This window comes from Amphiura filiformis, unplaced genomic scaffold, assembly GCF_039555335.1.
Source record: "Amphiura filiformis unplaced genomic scaffold, Afil_fr2py scaffold_189, whole genome shotgun sequence".
Taxonomy (NCBI): domain Eukaryota; kingdom Metazoa; phylum Echinodermata; class Ophiuroidea; order Amphilepidida; family Amphiuridae; genus Amphiura; species Amphiura filiformis.
In genome coordinates, this window is record NW_027305653.1 from 52,235 (window position 1) to 69,900 (window position 17,666).

The window sequence follows — 17,666 nt, forward strand, 5'->3', positions numbered from 1 at the left end:
TTCGATATACAAATCTGTAACTTGCAAACATCATTGAATATTACAAAATATAATCTACCAAAAAACGTTTCAAAACGTAAAAAGGGGCCAAAGTTTTCCTGTGTGGCTTTTCACCCTTTTTTAAACTTGGTCCCATTCAGTAAAGTAGTAATAACATGAAGAACGAGTCCTAATTTCTACAATTAGGTTTAAGACTGTTCAAAAGCATAGGCTATGTATTATCAAAATCATTTGAAGGTTTATGTTTTATTATATTGCGTGTTCATAGAGAGAAGTAGAGCATTATATATACTTAGCAAATTGACTGTCTGTCAACTTGCATATAGGCCCTACATCTGTACATGAGGCGCAGAATCGCACAAGACGATGAAGAATTTAATAAAGTGAGTATTTGCTACTTTTGCTTCAATCAAAATACATTATAACGCCTTTACGGAAAAACTTCAATCACGCACGAACATTAATTCATTTACTCTACAAAATGAACACTGACAACTAAGAAAACAAACAAGTAGCCTAAAGATGACTTCATATGGGTCTTTAGAAACTTTCATAAATGGGACCAAGTTTAAAAAAGGGTGAAAAGCCACACAGGAAAGATTTTTAAACTTTGACCCCTTTTTACGTTTTGAAACGTTTTTTGGTAGATATTAATTCTTTTTTTGAGGTATAAAAATATTGCGCAGTAAGTGGGTTCTTTGTAGCCATGCGAGGCGAACTAGTTGGATATCCATATTTCGCGGTTAATGGTTCTTTGTAGCCCTGCGGGACAAACTAGTTGGATATCCATATTTCGCGATGAGTGGTTTCGCGGTTAGTGGTTTTGACGACCCGTAACCACCCCAATCACCTGCATGGGGTAAGAATTATTTAAACAATTAATAGCTGAACCCAATAGTTCAGCGAGGGACTGGAAACGACATATTGATGACTATATATAGAGTGTATTCAATAAACCCAAGCAGAACGAGAGCTGCTAAGTAACCGTTATCCGAACCATAAACACATGCATGATCAGACAACGAGTGTTCAATTTCCTCATAGCTTCCCACGTTGTACACACGTCTGTCGAATTTGGCGGTGTTGGTTTGTTAGCCCTCCAAGCTATAACATCGTTCACTTTGTGTTGAACTTTGTATGTGGGCCTCACTGTAATAACATAAAGATCAGTCTGATCAGTGTGATATCATTTCAAGAGGTCACTTCACATGACTAAGCTAAACAGCCTAATTCGGCCCTGATTTGGTAAAATAACTTGAAATTAAAATCGCTGTTTCGAGAAAAAAGAGCTTTAAAGTTTGAACACTTGACGTTTTTCTTTTTGAATAAAATAAATTATTAAACAGATCTAATGTCTTAGAAAATATATAAATCTCATTATTTGGTGCAGAAAAAGTTAAGAGTCCCACGTAACATCGCATGGTAAAAAGTGAAAAGTAATTGAACAAAATGGTGTTGTTCAACGATGTTTTAATATAAAATTATACACTGACCTTTCGTACAAAAGTACTTTATCAAAGTGAGCAAAAACTAGACTTAGCTGTGGTCTAAGACCACGAACACAGCCGTGTTTTGACCCCTTAATGACCTTTGACCCAAAAATATATGAAAACCCCATAGACATTGGCTAATGTCAATGTATGCGTGCACGTGGCATTACTTTGCCATGGTATTTGTGGCAGAAGGGGCATTTTGAAGGTTTTTCGTATCAGACCGGAAGTGACACCTTAATGACCTTTGACCCTAAATATGTGTACACCCCATAGACACTGGGTAATAACAATGCATGTGTGTAAGTGGCATCACTGCCCTACGTAATTTGTGGGAGAAGGTGCATTTTAAAAGTATTTCGTTTTATACCGGAAATGACCCCTTAATGACCTTTGACCCCAAATTAAAAAAATACCATATATACATTGGGTAAACACAATTCATGTGTGAACATACCATCACTCTCCTATGTTTTCTTAGCTAATAAAATTTTTTGAAGATATTTCGATTTATACCGGAAGTGACACCTTAATGACCTTTGACCCAAAATCTGTGTACACCACATTGACACTGGGTAACAACAATGCATGTGTGCAAGTGGTGTCACTGTCCTACGTAATTTGTGGGAGAAGATGCATTTTAAAGGTATTTCGTTTTATACCGGAAGTGACCCCTTAATGACCTTTTGACCCCAAATAAAAAAATACCACATATACATTGGGTAACTGCAACTCATATGTGAACATACCGTTACTGTCCTATGTTTTCCTTAGCTAATAAAAAAATTTGAAGGTATTCCGTTTTATGCCGGAAGTGACCCCTTAATGACCTTTGACCACAAATCTGTGTACACCACATAGACACTTGGTAATTATAATGCATGTGTGCAATTGGCGTCACTGTCCTTCGTAATTTGTAGGAGAAGATGCATTTTGAGCTGAAATCACGTTTTTGACCCTCAGACCCCTGCGTGACCTTTGACCCCACGAGTTTCATGTGACATGTAGGGGCACGGTCAATGATCATTGTGACCAAGTTAGGGTAAAATCGATGTAAGCATGTGAGTGCTAGAGCAAATTTAATGGTCGACAGAAGAAAGAAGAAAGAACTAGACTTAGCTGTGGTCTAAGACCACGAACACAGCCGTGTGGTGACCCCTTAATCACCTTTGACCCCAAAATATATGAAAACCCCATAGACATTGGCTAATGTCAATGCACGTGTCCACGTGGCATCACTTTGCTATGCTTTTAGTGGCAGAAGGGGCATTTTGAAGGTTTTTCGTTTTATACCGGAAGTGACCCCTTAATGACCTTTGACCCCAAATCTGTGTACACCCCATAGACACTGGGTAATAACAATGCATGTGTGCAAGTGGCGTCTCTGTCCTACAGAATCTGTGGAAGAAGATGCATTTTAAAGGTATTCGTTTTATACCGGAAGTGACCCCTTAATGAGATTTGACCCCAAATAAAAAAAATACCACATATACATTGGGTGACTGCAGATCATGTGTGAAGATACCGTTACTGTCCCATGTTTTACTTAGCTAATAAAATTTTTGAAGGTATTTCGTTTTATACCGGAAGTGACCCCTTAATGACCTTTGACCCCAAATCTGTGTACACCCCATAGACACTGGGTAATAACAATGCAAGTGGCGTCTCTGTCCCACATAATTTGTGGAAGAAGATGAATTTTAAAGGTATTTCTTTTTATACCGGAAGTGACCCCTTAATGAGCTTTGACCCCAAATAACAAAAAAACCACATATACATTGGGTGACTGCAGATCATATGTGAACATACCGTTACTGTTCTATGTTTTATTTAGCTAATAAAAAATTTTGAAGGTTTTTCGTTTTATACCGGAAGTGACCCCTTAATGACCTTTGACCCCAAATTTGTGTACACCACATAGACACTGGGTAATAGCAATACATTTGTGCAAGTGGGGTTGCTGTCCTACGTAAGCTGTGGGAGAAGATGCATTTTTAGTTGAAATCACGTTTTTGACCCCTGTGACCTCTGCGTGACATTTGACCCCGCGAGTTTCATGTGACATGTAGGGGCATGGTCAATGATCATTGTGACCAAGTTAGGTTAAAATCGATGTAAGTTCTAGAGCAAATGTAATGGTTGACAGAAGAAAGAAAGAAGAACTAGACTTAGCTGTGGTCTAAGACCACGAACACAGCCGTGTTGTGGCCCCTTAATGACTTTTGACCCCAAACTATATGAAGACCAAACAGACATTGGCTAATGTCAATGTACATTTGCTCGTGGCATCACTATGCCATGTTATTTGTGGCAGAAGGGCCATTTTGAAGGTTTTTCGTCTCAGACCGGAAGTGATCCCTTAATGACCTTTGACCCAAAATAAAAAATACCACATATACACTAGGTAACTACAATTCATATATGTACATACCGTTACTGTCCTTCCTTTTTATTAGCTAATAAAATTTTTGGAATGTATTTCGTTTTATACCGGAAGTGACCACTTAATAACCGTTGACCCCAAATCTGTGTACACCCCATATACACTGGGTAACACCAATGCATGTGTGCAAGTGGCGTCACTGTCCTGCGTAATTTGTGGAAGAAGATGCATTTTATAAGTATTTCTTTTTATACCGGAAGTGACTCCTTAATGACCTTTGACCCCAAATTAAAAAATACCACATATACACTGGGCAACCACAATTTATGTGTGCATATACCGTTATTGTCCTACGTTTTTCTTAGCTAATAATAAATTTTGAAGATATTTCGATTTATACCGGAAGTGACCCCTTAATGCCCTTTGACCCCAAATCTGTGTACACCCCATAGACACTGGGTAATAACAATGCATGTGTGCAAGCGGCGTCTCTGTCCCACATAATATGTGGAAGAAGATGCATTTTAAAGGCATTTTGTTTTATACCGGAAGTGACCCCTTAATGAGCTTTGACCCCAAATAAAAAAAAATACTACATATACATTGGATGACTGCAGATCATATGTGAACATACCGTTACTGTGCTATGTTATACTTAGCTAATAAAATTTTTGAAGGTTTTTCCTTTTATACCGGAAGTGCCCCCTTAATCACCTTTGTCCCCAAATCTGTGTACACCACATAGACACTGGGTAATTACAATGCATGTGTGCAAGTGGCGTCACTGTCCTACGTAATTTGTGGGAGAAGATGCATTTTTAGTTGAAATCACGTTTTTGACCCCTGTGACCCCAGCGTGACCTCTGACCCCACGAGTTTCATGTGACATGTAGGGCACAGTCAATGATCATTGTGACCAAGTTAGGTCAAAATCGATGTAAGCATATGAGTGCTAGAGCAAATGTAATGGTTGACAGAAGAAAGAAGAAAGAAGAAGAAAGAAGAAAGAAAGAACCTGTAAGAAAAAAGACACAGCCGTGACTAACGTCACGGCTGTGTAACTAGACTTAGCTGTGGTCTAAGACCACGAACACAGCCGTGTTGTGACCCCTTAATGACCTTTGACCCCAAAATATATGAAAACCCCATGTGTGCACGTGGCATCACTTTGCCATGTTATTTGTGGCAGAATGGGCAGTTTGAAGATTTTTTGTCTCAGACCGGAAGTAAACCCTTAATGACCTTTTACCCCAAATAAAAAAATACCATATATATATTGGGTAAACACAATTCATGTGTGAATATACCATCACTCTCCTATGTTTTTCTGAGCTAATAAAAATTTTTGAAGATATTTCGATTTATACCGGAAGTGACCCCTTAATGACCTTTGTTCCCAAATCTGTGTACACCACATTGACACTGGGTAATATCAATGCATGTGTGCAAGTGGTGTCACTGTCCTATGTAATTTGTGGGAGAAGATGCATTTTAAAGGTATTTCGTTTTATAACGGAAGTGACCCTTAATGACCTTTGATCCCAAATAAAAAATACCACATATACATTGGGTAACTGCAACTCATATGTGAACATACCGTTACAGTCCTATGTTTTCCTTAGCTAATAAAAAAAATTGAATGTATTCCGTTTTATACCGGAAGTGACCCCTTAATGACCTTTGACCCCAAATCTGTGTACACCCTATAGACACTGGGTAATTACAATGCATGTGTGCAAGTGGCGTCACTGTCCTACATAATTTGTAGGAGAAGATGCATTTTGAGTTGAAATCACGTTTTTGACCCGTATGACCCCTGCGTGACCTTTGACCCCACGAGTTTCATATGACATGTAGGGGCATGGTCAATGATCATTGTGACCAAGTTAGGTCAAAATCGATGTAAGCATGTGAGTGCTAGAGCAAATGTAATGGTTGACAGAAAGAAGAAGAAGAAGAAAGAAAGAAAGAAAGAACCTGTAAGAAAAAAGACACAGCCGTGACTAATGTCACGGCTGTGTAAAGAAGAAAGAACCTGTAAGAAAAAAGACACAGCCGTGACTAACGTCACGGCTGTGTAACTAGACTTAGCTGTGGTCTAAGACCACGAACACAGCCGTGTTGTGGCCCCTTAAATGACCTTTCGCCCCAAAATATATGAAAACGTCAATAGACATTGGCTAATATCAATGCATGGGTACACGTGGCACCACTTTGCTATGTTACTTGTGGCAGAAGGGGCATTTTGAAGGTTTTTCGTCTCAGACCGGAAGTGACCCCTTAATGACATTTGACCCCAAACAAAAAAATACCACATATGAATTGGGTAACAACAATTCATGTGTGAACATACCGTCACTGTCCTATGTTTTTCTTAGCAAATAAAATTTTTTGAAGGTTTTTCGTTTTATACCGGAAGTGACCCTTAATGACCTTTGACCCCAAATCTGTGTACACCCCATAGACACTGGGTAATAGCAATTGATGCATGTGTGCAAGTGGCGTCACTGTCCTACATAATCTGTGGAAGAAGATGCATTTTAAAGGTATTTCGTTTTATACCGGAAGTGACCCCTTAATGAGATTTGACCACAAATAAAAAAATACCACATATACATTGGGTGACTGCAGATCATGTGTGAACATACCGTTACTGTCCCATGTTTTACTTAGCTAATAAAAAATTTTGAAGGTTTTTCGTTTTATACCGGAAGTGACCCCTTAATGACCTTTGACCCCAAATCTGTGTACACCCCATAGACACTGGGTAATAACAATGCATGTGTGCAAGAGGCGTCACTGTCATACATAATCTGTGGAAGAAGATGCATTTTAAAGGTATTTCTTTTTATACCGGAAGTGACCCCTTAATGAGCTTTGACCCCAAAAAAAAAAATACCACATATACATTGGGTGACTGCAGATCATATGTGAACATACCGTTACTGTGCTATGTTTTACTTAGCTAACAAAAAATTTTGAAGGTTTTTCGTTTTATGCCGGAAATGACCCCGTAATGACCTTTGACCCCAAATCTGTGTACACCACATAGACACTGGGTAATAACAATGCATGTGTGCAAGCGGGGTTACTGTCCAACGTAAGTTGTGGGAGAAGATGCATTTTAGTTGAAATCACGTTTTTGACCCCTATGACCCCTGCATGACCTTTGACCCCACAAGTTTCATGTGACATGTAGGGGCATGGTCAATGATCATTGTGACCAAGTTAGGTCAAAATCGATGTAAGCATGTGAGTGCTAGAGCAAATGTAATGGTTGACAGAAGAAGAAAGAAGAAAGAACTAGACTTAGCTGTGGTCTAAGACCACGAACACAGCCGTGTTGTGACCCCTTAATGACCTTTGACCCCAAAATATATGAAAACCCCATACACATTGGCTAATGTCAATATATGTGTGCACGTGGCATCACTTTGCCATGTTATTTGTGGCAGAAGGGGCATTTTGAAGGTTTTTGTCTCAGACCGGAAGTGACCTTTTACCCCCCAATAAAAAAATACCACATATACACTGAGTAACATCAATTCATGTGTGAATGTACCGTCTCTGTGCTATATTTTTCTTGGCTGATAAAGTTTTTTGAAGTTATTTCGTTTCATACCGGAAGTGACCCCTTAATGACCTTTGACCCCAAATCTGTGTACACCCCATAGACACTGAGTAATAACAATGCATGTAAGTGGCATCACTGTCCTACGTAATTTGTGGGAGAAGATGCATTTTAAAGGTATTTCGTTTTATACCAGAAATAACCCCTTAATGAGCTTTGACTCAAAATAAAAAAATACCACATATACATTGGGTGACTGCAGATCATATGTGAACATACCGTTACTGTGCTATGTTTTACTTAGCTAATAAAAAATTTTGAAGGTTTTTCGTTTTATGCCGGAAATGACCCCGTAATGACCTTTGACCCCAAATCTGTGTACACCACATAGACACTGGGTAATAACAATGCATGTGTGCAAGCGGGGTTACTGTCCAACGTAAGTTGTGGGAGAAGATGCATTTTTAGTTGAAATCACGTTTTTGACCCCTATGACCCCTGCATGACCTTTGACCCCACAAGTTTCATGTGACATGTAGGGGCATGGTCAATGATCATTGTGACCAAGTTAGGTCAAAATCGATGTAAGCATGTGAGTGCTAGAGCAAATGTAATGGTTGACAGAAGAAGAAAGAAGAAAGAACTAGACTTAGCTGTGGTCTAAGACCACGAACACAGCCGTGTTGTGACCCCTTAATGACCTTTGACCCCAAAATATATGAAAACCCCATACACATTGGCTAATGTCAATATATGTGTGCACGTGGCATCACTTTGCCATGTTATTTGTGGCAGAAGGGCATTTTGAAGGTTTTGTCTCAGACCGGAAGTGACCTTTTACCCCCCAATAAAAAAATACCACATATACACTGAGTAACATCAATTCATGTGTGAATGTACCGTCTCTGTGCTATATTTTTCTTGGCTGATAAAGTTTTTTGAAGTTATTTCGTTTCATACCGGAAGTGACCCCTTAATGACCTTTGACCCCAAATCTGTGTACACCCCATAGACACTGAGTAATAACAATGCATGTAAGTGGCATCACTGTCCTACGTAATTTGTGGGAGAAGATGCATTTTAAAGGTATTTCGTTTTATACCAGAAATAACCCCTTAATGAACTTTGAAAAAAAAAAAAAAAATACCATATATACATTGGGTAAACATAATTCATGTGTAAACATACCATCACTCTCCTATGTTTTTCTTAGCTAATAAAATTTTTTGAAGATATTTCGTTTCATACCGGAAGTGACCCCTTAATGACCTTTGACCCCAAATCTGTGTACACCCCATAGACACTAGGTAATAACAATGCATGTGTGCAAGTGGCATCACTGTCCTACATAATCTGTGGAAGAAGATGCATTTTAAAGGTATTTCATTTTATACCGGAAGTGACCCCTTAATGAGATTTGACCTCAAATTAAAAAAATACCACATATACATTGGGTGACTGAAGATCATATGTGAACATACCGTTACTGTTCCATGTTTTACTTAGCTAATAAAACATTTTGAAGGTTTTTCGTTTTATACCGGAAGTGACCCCTTAATGACCTTTGACCCCAAATCAGTGTACACCACATAGACACTGGGTAATAACAATTCATGTGTGCAAGTGGTGTCCCTGTCATACGTAAGTCGTGGGAGAAGATGCATTTTTATTTGAAATTACATTCTTGACCCCTATGACCTCTGCGTGACCTTTGACCCCACAAGTTTCATGTGACATGTAGGGGCATGGTCAATGATCATTGTGACCAAGTTCGGTCAAAATTGATGTAAGCGTGTGAGTGCTAGAGTAAATGTAATGGTTGACAGAAGAAGAAGAAGAAAGAAAGAAGAACCTGTAAGAAAAAAGACAGAGCCGTGACTAACGTCACGGCTGTGTAAAGAACCTGTAAGAAAAAAGACACAGCCGTGACTAACGTCACGGCTGTGTAACAACCGTGACACTCCCATCACGCGCCACTACAACGAGATTCCCCATATTCCGTCTGATCTTAAAGTCACTGGCCTTCTCCAAACCTCAGGTTCAGATCACTAGCGTTGGTTGAACAGCATACAATCAATCAATCAATCAACTTATTTCATCAATTCACATACATGACGGCACCCTTGCTGGCCCTGATAGCATCGGACTTAATGTCCAATTTTCTGCATTCAAACTTTAATTTCCTTTTGGTACGCCCTGCCTATTTGGTAGATCTTCATTCTCTCCATTATAGCAGTTTTTTGTATTTCTTTCTTTTTTTCTTTCTTTCTTTCTTTCTCCCCTTCTTTCTTTCTCTCTTTCTTTCTTACCTCCTTTCTTTCGTTTTTCTTTCTTTTCTATCATAGGCCTACTTTCATTATTCCTTTCCTTTAGTTCTTTTTCTTTTCTTTATTTCTTTCTTCTCTTTTAATTTTCCTTCCTTGCTTTTTTCCTTTCTTTCATTCTTTCTTTCTTCCTTCCTTTCTTTCTCTCCTTCTTTCTTTCTTTCTTTCTTTCTTTATTTATTTCTTCCTCTCTTTTTTCTTTCTTTTTTCTTTCTTTCTTTCTTTCTTTCTTTCTTTTTTTCTTATTTTCTTTCTTTCTTTCATAGGCCTACTTCATTCTTTCCTTTCCTTTTTCCTTTCTTTATTTCTTTCTTCTCATTTCTTTTTCCTTTCTTTCTTTCTTTCCTTTCCTCCTTTCTTTCTTTCTTTCTTTCTTTCTATTTTCTCTTTCTTGTTCATTCTTTACTTTCTTCCTTTATTTTCATCAGTCTCTCTTCCTCTTTCTTAGCATTTCATTTAATATCTAGATTTTGTCTGCGACCGCTTTCGCTCGCGTTGCTTTAATTTGCGTGTTGCGCCATTTCTAGTAGGCACCTTTTAACATCGCGTTTCTCATTTTTGTTTTCCGCGCTCGCAGACATTCTCTATTTTGCTCACTTTGATAAAGTACTTTTGTACGAAACGTCAGTGTATAATTTTATATTAAAACATCGTTGAACAACACCACTTTGTTCAATTACTTTTCATTATGTGACCCGGCAGCACAAATGAGCCGTAAATTCCCTAAATTGTATTCTGAGTTATGGTGTAAACAGTCAACCACCTGGACAACCGATTCTTTAGAAATGCTTAGTCGCGCTAAAAGTCGATCGATACATGTTAAAATCAGCATAATTCAGAGATACACCTTTTTGCTATGAAATTAATTTTCTCGGTCAAATATAAAGCAATAATTTTTTTTTTTCTTCAGTAATGTCAGTTAAAAACTTGGTGCTTGGATATACATTTTTTTTTAAATCCTGGTGTTAAAATTAAGCATCAGATTGTGTCTTTTAGTGTGATATTTTTGATTTTTATAGGCCTTGAATTCGCCCGCGAGCTTTTTACGGAATTCATGTTTTAGCGTCTCAAACTAATATAGTTTGCTAAAGAAAGATATTTCCCACCCCTGTAAGGCACATCGTGTGGGTCTATATGTTATAGTTTTGTCAGGATTTCCGTTTTTGTTTTACCCTTTTTCCCTTCATGCTCCGAAAATGTCCAACTCAGTACTTTTATCTCGAGAGCAACCAGCAGAAATAGTCGATATTTCCTTTGTTGTTTATCCAGGTCAATTTTCCATTGAAAGCAAATTGCCCGACCAGCGATTTGGTAGCCCAAATCCCCAATTGAGTGTTCTGGTTAAACATGATCAGTAGGAGCGCTATAGGCCTGGGAATTTCTTTGCTATATTGAAGTTCTAGCAACACTGTAGCCATGCCGGTATTCCTATTAAACCCAGGGATATCGATCCACAATGCTAGTATTAGCCTTAGATTTCACGCGTTGATTTTGAAAAATGGTCAGCCGGCAGTAAAAATGGTGAAATGAAAACGCAAAATCTGACAAAGCTATGATATATCGCTCACGGTGATGTGCGTTAGAAAGTTGGGAAAAATCCTTCATTAGCGAACTATCTTACTTTGAAAAGCTAAAAGGTTGATCCAAAAAAAGGCTCGCGGGCAGAGTTGAAGCCTATCAAAATCGAAAATCTTACACTAAATGACTAAATTTCACGCCTAAGTTTAACACTAGAATTTGAAGAAAAAAAATACAGTATCAAGCACTACAATTTTTCCTGACATTTACTGAAAAATGAAAATGATTGCTTTTCATTTGGCCGAGAAAATTAATTTTACATCGAAAAGGTGTAACTAAAATTTAGCTCATTTCAACACCAAATTCGATCGTTTGTATTGCCTCATTAAATGACTGAGTGAGCCTTGCATAACAAAAGAATCGGTTGTCCAGGATGCTAACTGTAAAATGTGTACGAAGGTCGTATTCATCGGTAACTTAAGCTGGGGCGACATCCGTCTCATTTTAATAGTCACAACACCAATCAATAATCCTATTATTGAAGTGGATAATAAGCTTCTACCTTAGATGGCTATAGAACTTTTAATAGCTCTGGTCTTTGTTTGCTTTTGCAAGTGGTGGGTTACCAGGCATTGTATTTTGTATAGGTATGCATAACCAACAATTAACAATGAGAAAATCTTCTTAAACCTCGTTGACTTGGGGATGATTTGAAATGACCGCCAATTATCACTGTTTGATATTTATTGCCAGCAATGTGGAAAAAGAGACACACGTAGACACGAAAAAAGCTATAATTTTGTTGAAGGAGCAAAGTTTAACAAACCATAACCCCGCTTCTGGATATCGTTTGAAGTCAAATGATATACCATTTTAAGTTTATGATGTTTATTTTTAAACACGAAATAAAACAAAATTGACCAGGGGAGGAATTTACGGCTCATTAGCCGTGGACGGTCACTTATTTGGTGGCATGGTGGATGTCACCAATGAAAAGAGCTCGAGCGGCCTCACATTACCCATGATATGGATTTATCTCAAAATGTCCAAATTTCAAGTTATTGTCAATTCATTTTAAGCCAGTGGTAACCAGTATTTCAAAAAAGGGTGTAGCTTTGATGGGATTCAATTTTATGCAATATCTATGCCAACCAACAGATCGTTCTACGGTTTCACGATTTAAATTACTATAGGCCTATGGCCCTAGATTGCCGAGAAGGATTGATGCAAACATGCAAAGGTTAATGAACGAGAATGAAAAGAACAGATTAACTTTATCATGTTTGTCTCCCTATGCATGAGTGCGTATATTTATGGCCTTTACAATATTTTCTTATGTTCTTGTTAGGTATGGGGTATTATTAAAATAAAAAATAGTTATATTAAATGAAATCGTCTTCATTCAATTGTGCTCTCTCTAAAGCAAGTAGAAATAGCTTGTACACTTTCAACATGGGAAAACCCCGGAGGGGGTACTCACATGTAAATGGGGTATGGGTATGTGCGGCGGTCAAGGGTCCCTTTTTCAGGCTCCCCGGAAGTTCCTTTAGACCCACATTGGGATCATGCTCCAGTTCTTTGAGCCTCAAACTCTGGCTAGCTCTTTTGCCAAAATTTGGAAAATTTTGGAATTTTTTAGCTCCAAAGCCTATAATTTGGCCCAATTGTTGACATTTCAGTTCATCAAGTCCCTATTTTTTCCAAAAATCAGTTCTTAGTTCCCAAAATTCGGCGCTCTGCACCGCACACCCCTACCAAAATTTCAACTGAGTGCCCCCCGGGGGGAAAACGTTTTGACGTATCTATAATTAGTAAAAACATGTAGCTCAGCGGCCAGCCAACAAAAAGAAAATAGTAGGCCCTTAGCTGGCTCTATACGAGAAACAAGATTTTCTCTCTGAATTGGCCGTATTTTACGTGTAAGAAAATCAATCGCATTATCGTGTTCACTCAAAAATTTAGAAAATAAATGGGCACTTCTGGGTTGGGTATCTATCTATAGATTCTATAGAATTAAAGTATGATATATTTTGGATGGTAAATATATTTCACTTTCAAAGTTTGTAGTTTTCATAATTGCAATTTCTGAATATGATATAAAAAGCGGTAATAAGTCTATAAATGTAAGAGTATCGGATCATTTTGAATGTTAATAAATGCGAAACGCCGTCGGTAGACACCAGCAATATCAGGGATTGCCGCGATTCTTGCAGTAGCTTTTTATGAATAGAATACAATAGTCGATACAATAGCGGATACAATAGCGGAACAATAGAGCTCTATTACGGGCAAATAAACCTCGTCGCGTTTTGCTAAATTTCACTTCTTCTTTTTTATGAACTAACCGTTATTTTTTTTAACTTGTGGCAAAACATCGACCGATGTTTTTAATAGACTATTATGGGAATAGCTGAAACGAGCAGTGGCGTAGCGTCATAGGGGCACGTCCCACCCCTTAATATTTAAATTTAGAAAATCTGATAGGATAATTGCCGAAAAACGGCTTGTGTACCGAATTAGGCCCGATGCTTCTCCCTAATCATGGTTGACCCCCCCCACCCGCCCCATCGGATTATTCACGCTACGCCAGCAAGGGGTCTTTATTTTGGGATCCTGCGTTGCGTTTTTTTTTTCTTTTGCGTCGACTTTTTACTTGTCTTTGCCCCCGCTGTTTGGTTCCCTGCGTTTCGATACTGTATTTTCCCTGTGTAATTATGTTGTATTTTTAAATGATTACTTATGCTTTACCTTGCACATAATTATTTTTGGTTTGTTTCAGTGTACTTGCGCTCGTTAAATGTGCAATGTTAGCTTATCTTTATGCAGTGATTTGGTATAGGTTTTAATCTTGTTCTTAATCATGTTAATTAGTTTTATATGTGCATAGTTTTTAACCAGTGTAATTTATATATTTGCTTTCCATGTATAAATTTGTATCATGTGTTATTATCATGTTTATTGTAAAGCGCTTTGAGATATTATATTGTACTGCGCTATATAAGAAATAAATTATTATTATTATTATTATTACGCCACACGGAACAAGCTAACTGATTATTTAAGTCAGACGATTTCTGATATTATATATTTCATGTTTCACCCGAAATGATTCATAATAGTTATTTTAACTCTGTAGGATATGTACCAGTGTTGAATGCTGGCGTTACAGCTACTGTGAGCGTCCCCGGAGGAGATATCCAGCCCTTCGCCGTTAATGATGATGGCTTAGGAGCTGATATTCAGAAGAATGATGGCATTTATTCGGCATTTTTGACGAAATTTAAAGGAGAGGGACGTTATGGATTGAGTGTATGTTGACATGTGAATTTCCTTGAATTACAGCGTGTCTGTTCAGATACATTTATGTATGATTTAGTATTTTTTAATACATTTTTTAAATTTTAATCTTTAACCAAGAGCAGCCAGGGCTCATAGACGTTGACAAAAACAGTGCATATGGCCGGATTCGAACCGGCGACGTTCGTATTACACCTAGGTTTCATTATCATTGAGGTATAGGACTTTTTATTTTTTCGGAGGAGAGCAGATAGGGCAACTACTTGATTATATTTCTACATGTTCATACTACATACTCTGAAAATTTTAGAAAATTCGCACGAGTCCGTTTTTTTTAAATCACATTTTTGTTCCTAAAATGGGGGTTATAGCGCCCTCAACGGGCATTCTCTCCATAGGGCTACATGTAAAGACCACTTATAGACAAATGGCCCTAAAATAAAATGGACTCGTGCGAATTTCCTCAAATTTTGCATATGATGTAGATTTAACATCTGAATGTAATGCAAGTGATGTCGTTGCTGCTCTTCTAAATTCATTTAACCAATTAAGCCACAGAGGCACACTGGAGAAGAGCGGGAAATTTTAATCTATAGGTGTTTGGTTCGAATGGTGTTCGTCGCATTCCTATCGGAAATATTCAATATTATTTTGTTATTCCTGAAATTTGCTGCAAAATATGTTAGCAGAGAGGCCATTTTTTGGCTACAGAGTGTCCCGTGCATCAGTTTTGGACAAAAGTGCCAGCCGGGTTATTAGCCATAACTATATAAGATACCGTCATAAAAACTTCATTTATTTTAAAATGAACGAAACTTGTTTATTGCTCGTCTTCAGGTTATGGTTGAAAATACTGGAAATACAGCCATTCTATCGCCTGCAACTGTCCTTGGTCAAGGGTCTATCATCCATCCCGATGATGAACAAGTATGGTCAGAAACACCAGCAGGGGAATTTCAAAGGGTCGTCAATGGTGGAAGCTTCTCTTGCGAGGGCGTGTTTTGTGCAGGTATTAGTTCATCACTTAGTACTCAAATTATTCTCCTTGCTCCTAAATTGTTTCCTCCCCTCCGCCGCCATCTTCTCACCATTTCCGTCTTTGTCTCATTCGTATACGTCTTTGTTTTCTACCTTTCATTGCTGAAATTGTATTCTATGAAGTTTATGAAAAAAGCAGATAGGTAGTACTTTAGTAAAACTAAACCTCGTACATGTATAATTTAGGAAATATTGACGTTTTTCCACCGGCACGGATTCTTGACTTGGAAGCGAAGGTTCCTGACCTAACGAAACCTGATATAACCCTTTCATACACTGCACCTGGGGATAATTTAATGACTGGAACAGGTGATGTACTTGTTTTATTGGTATTGTTTTAGTGTTAGGTGTCACCAGTCAGTAGCGTAGCCATGGGGGGGGCAACCTGGGCAGGGGCAGAAAGAAAAAGGTGCCCCTCTGACAAAAAATGAAAGAGAAAATCTGGATTGCAAAGGAAAAGAGAAGGGGGATTCCCTTTTCCACCAGAATTCACCTTCCTTCTGATCATGGGGAAGTTGTAAAGTTCGACATTCCTCAATATGTGACCAGTCTAATTCTTCTTTCTGCTCCTGTTGGTGCCTATCTCTTCCCACAGCATTTTTAACATCCTCATTAAATTGTAGTTTGGTCTTTCCATCACACTTTCTTTTGATTTTAAAAAGGTTTTTAAAAGCAAGTTGGTTGCAAAAATCTGGTTATGCCACTAGTAATGAAAAACATATCTTGAATTATCATGATTATGATGCGATAATAATGAAGCAAAATATTATATGTATATCTTCCTCAGTTTCGACCTATGAAATTCGGAGTTCAAAGGGAAATATCAACATTCTCTATGACAATTTTGTAATCGCTGATTTGGTAACAACTATAGCAGGCAATAATTTGGCAAGATCGAAAGAAAGCTTCACAGTGCCTGGTCTTGATATTGGTATGTTATTTTAATCGTTGTCTTCATTTTACATGTTTTAATCATAACTTTCATGTAGTGCAGTGACACGTCTTCCATTGAGATATTGTCCTGAGAGGAAAATAGTAACCAGCAATGCGAGTAAAAGAAAAAACGCGTAAATGAGCTGAACTATTTTCGGCAATGGAACCGAGTGTATATCAATCACACATTATCAATTTGCCATAAAATTTGTATTATATCGCGTATTTCAAAGAATTTAAATTATTTGATATCAGAAGGATATTCCTCGTATTCAGAATACAATTCGATATGTCTGATGTGTGCAAACGTTGTTACCAGAGACTTTAACTTTCAATATACCATTTGGGCAAAAGTGTCCTTAAAAGCACCCAATTAGTCCAAATTTGGGTAGTTTTTGTAAAAAATTGGTATACTGATGGGTAGCAAAAACAGTAGGTATAGAGAAAGTCAGCATCCGAAAGTCTGCGTGAATATAGTAACATACTAGAACATCGCTGTGTTAAGTGTCAGAGCAGTTCGAAAAGCGAAGGGGATCATCCCCGGTTCTGATATCTATACAATCATTTCCTCTAAGTTCCAGAGGAGCGACCTTGTCCTCAACCTTCTAACTGATGGATTCTGGCATTGAAATCAAGTGGAAGTAGAAGTGCAAATGGAATGTCACAGTATATCGGTGTAGATTATTCATCCAGTAGTTCAAAACATCATTTTTGTAAATTAAATCTAATCCTGGAACTTTGCCATAAAAAAGAACAACAGTGTTCTTGTTGCAGTGTTTGCACACATCGAAGTTTTGAGCTCCGTTGGAACTAGAACTAGGACAGGGATTGTTCAGTGATCAGTGGCGTACCGCGGCCGCCCCTTCCCCGGGGGCTGAAGAAAAGCCAATTTTGCCGCCCCTTCCTCAACAGCCCGAAAAGGTTGCCCCATTTTTTTTACGGTCGTTTGAAAAAGTGAAGAGCCAAAAAAAAAAAAAAAAAAAAGGATTTATAGGCGCTACTACCGCACAGTGTCATCGCCCCGATATCTTCATGGCAGAAATCGCCATGGTAGTTTGAATCAACCGCCACGCATGGCCATTATACATATCGACATGTTTAACAATTCAGTC

The 17,666-nt window shown here is 38.1% G+C and overlaps 1 protein-coding gene across 1 annotated transcript in view; it reads left to right on the plus strand.

The window, feature by feature from the left end:
- LOC140145269 (calcium-activated chloride channel regulator 1-like) overlaps positions 1-17,666 on the plus strand; it is a 28,714-nt gene that overhangs the window by 7,399 nt on the left and 3,649 nt on the right. Inside the window, exons 5-7 of the mRNA XM_072167033.1 lie at positions 14,423-14,595; positions 15,421-15,592; positions 16,409-16,552. Coding sequence (XP_072023134.1) covers positions 14,423-14,595; positions 15,421-15,592; positions 16,409-16,552 — 489 coding nt within the window. The remainder of the gene's footprint in view (positions 1-14,422; positions 14,596-15,420; positions 15,593-16,408; positions 16,553-17,666) is intronic.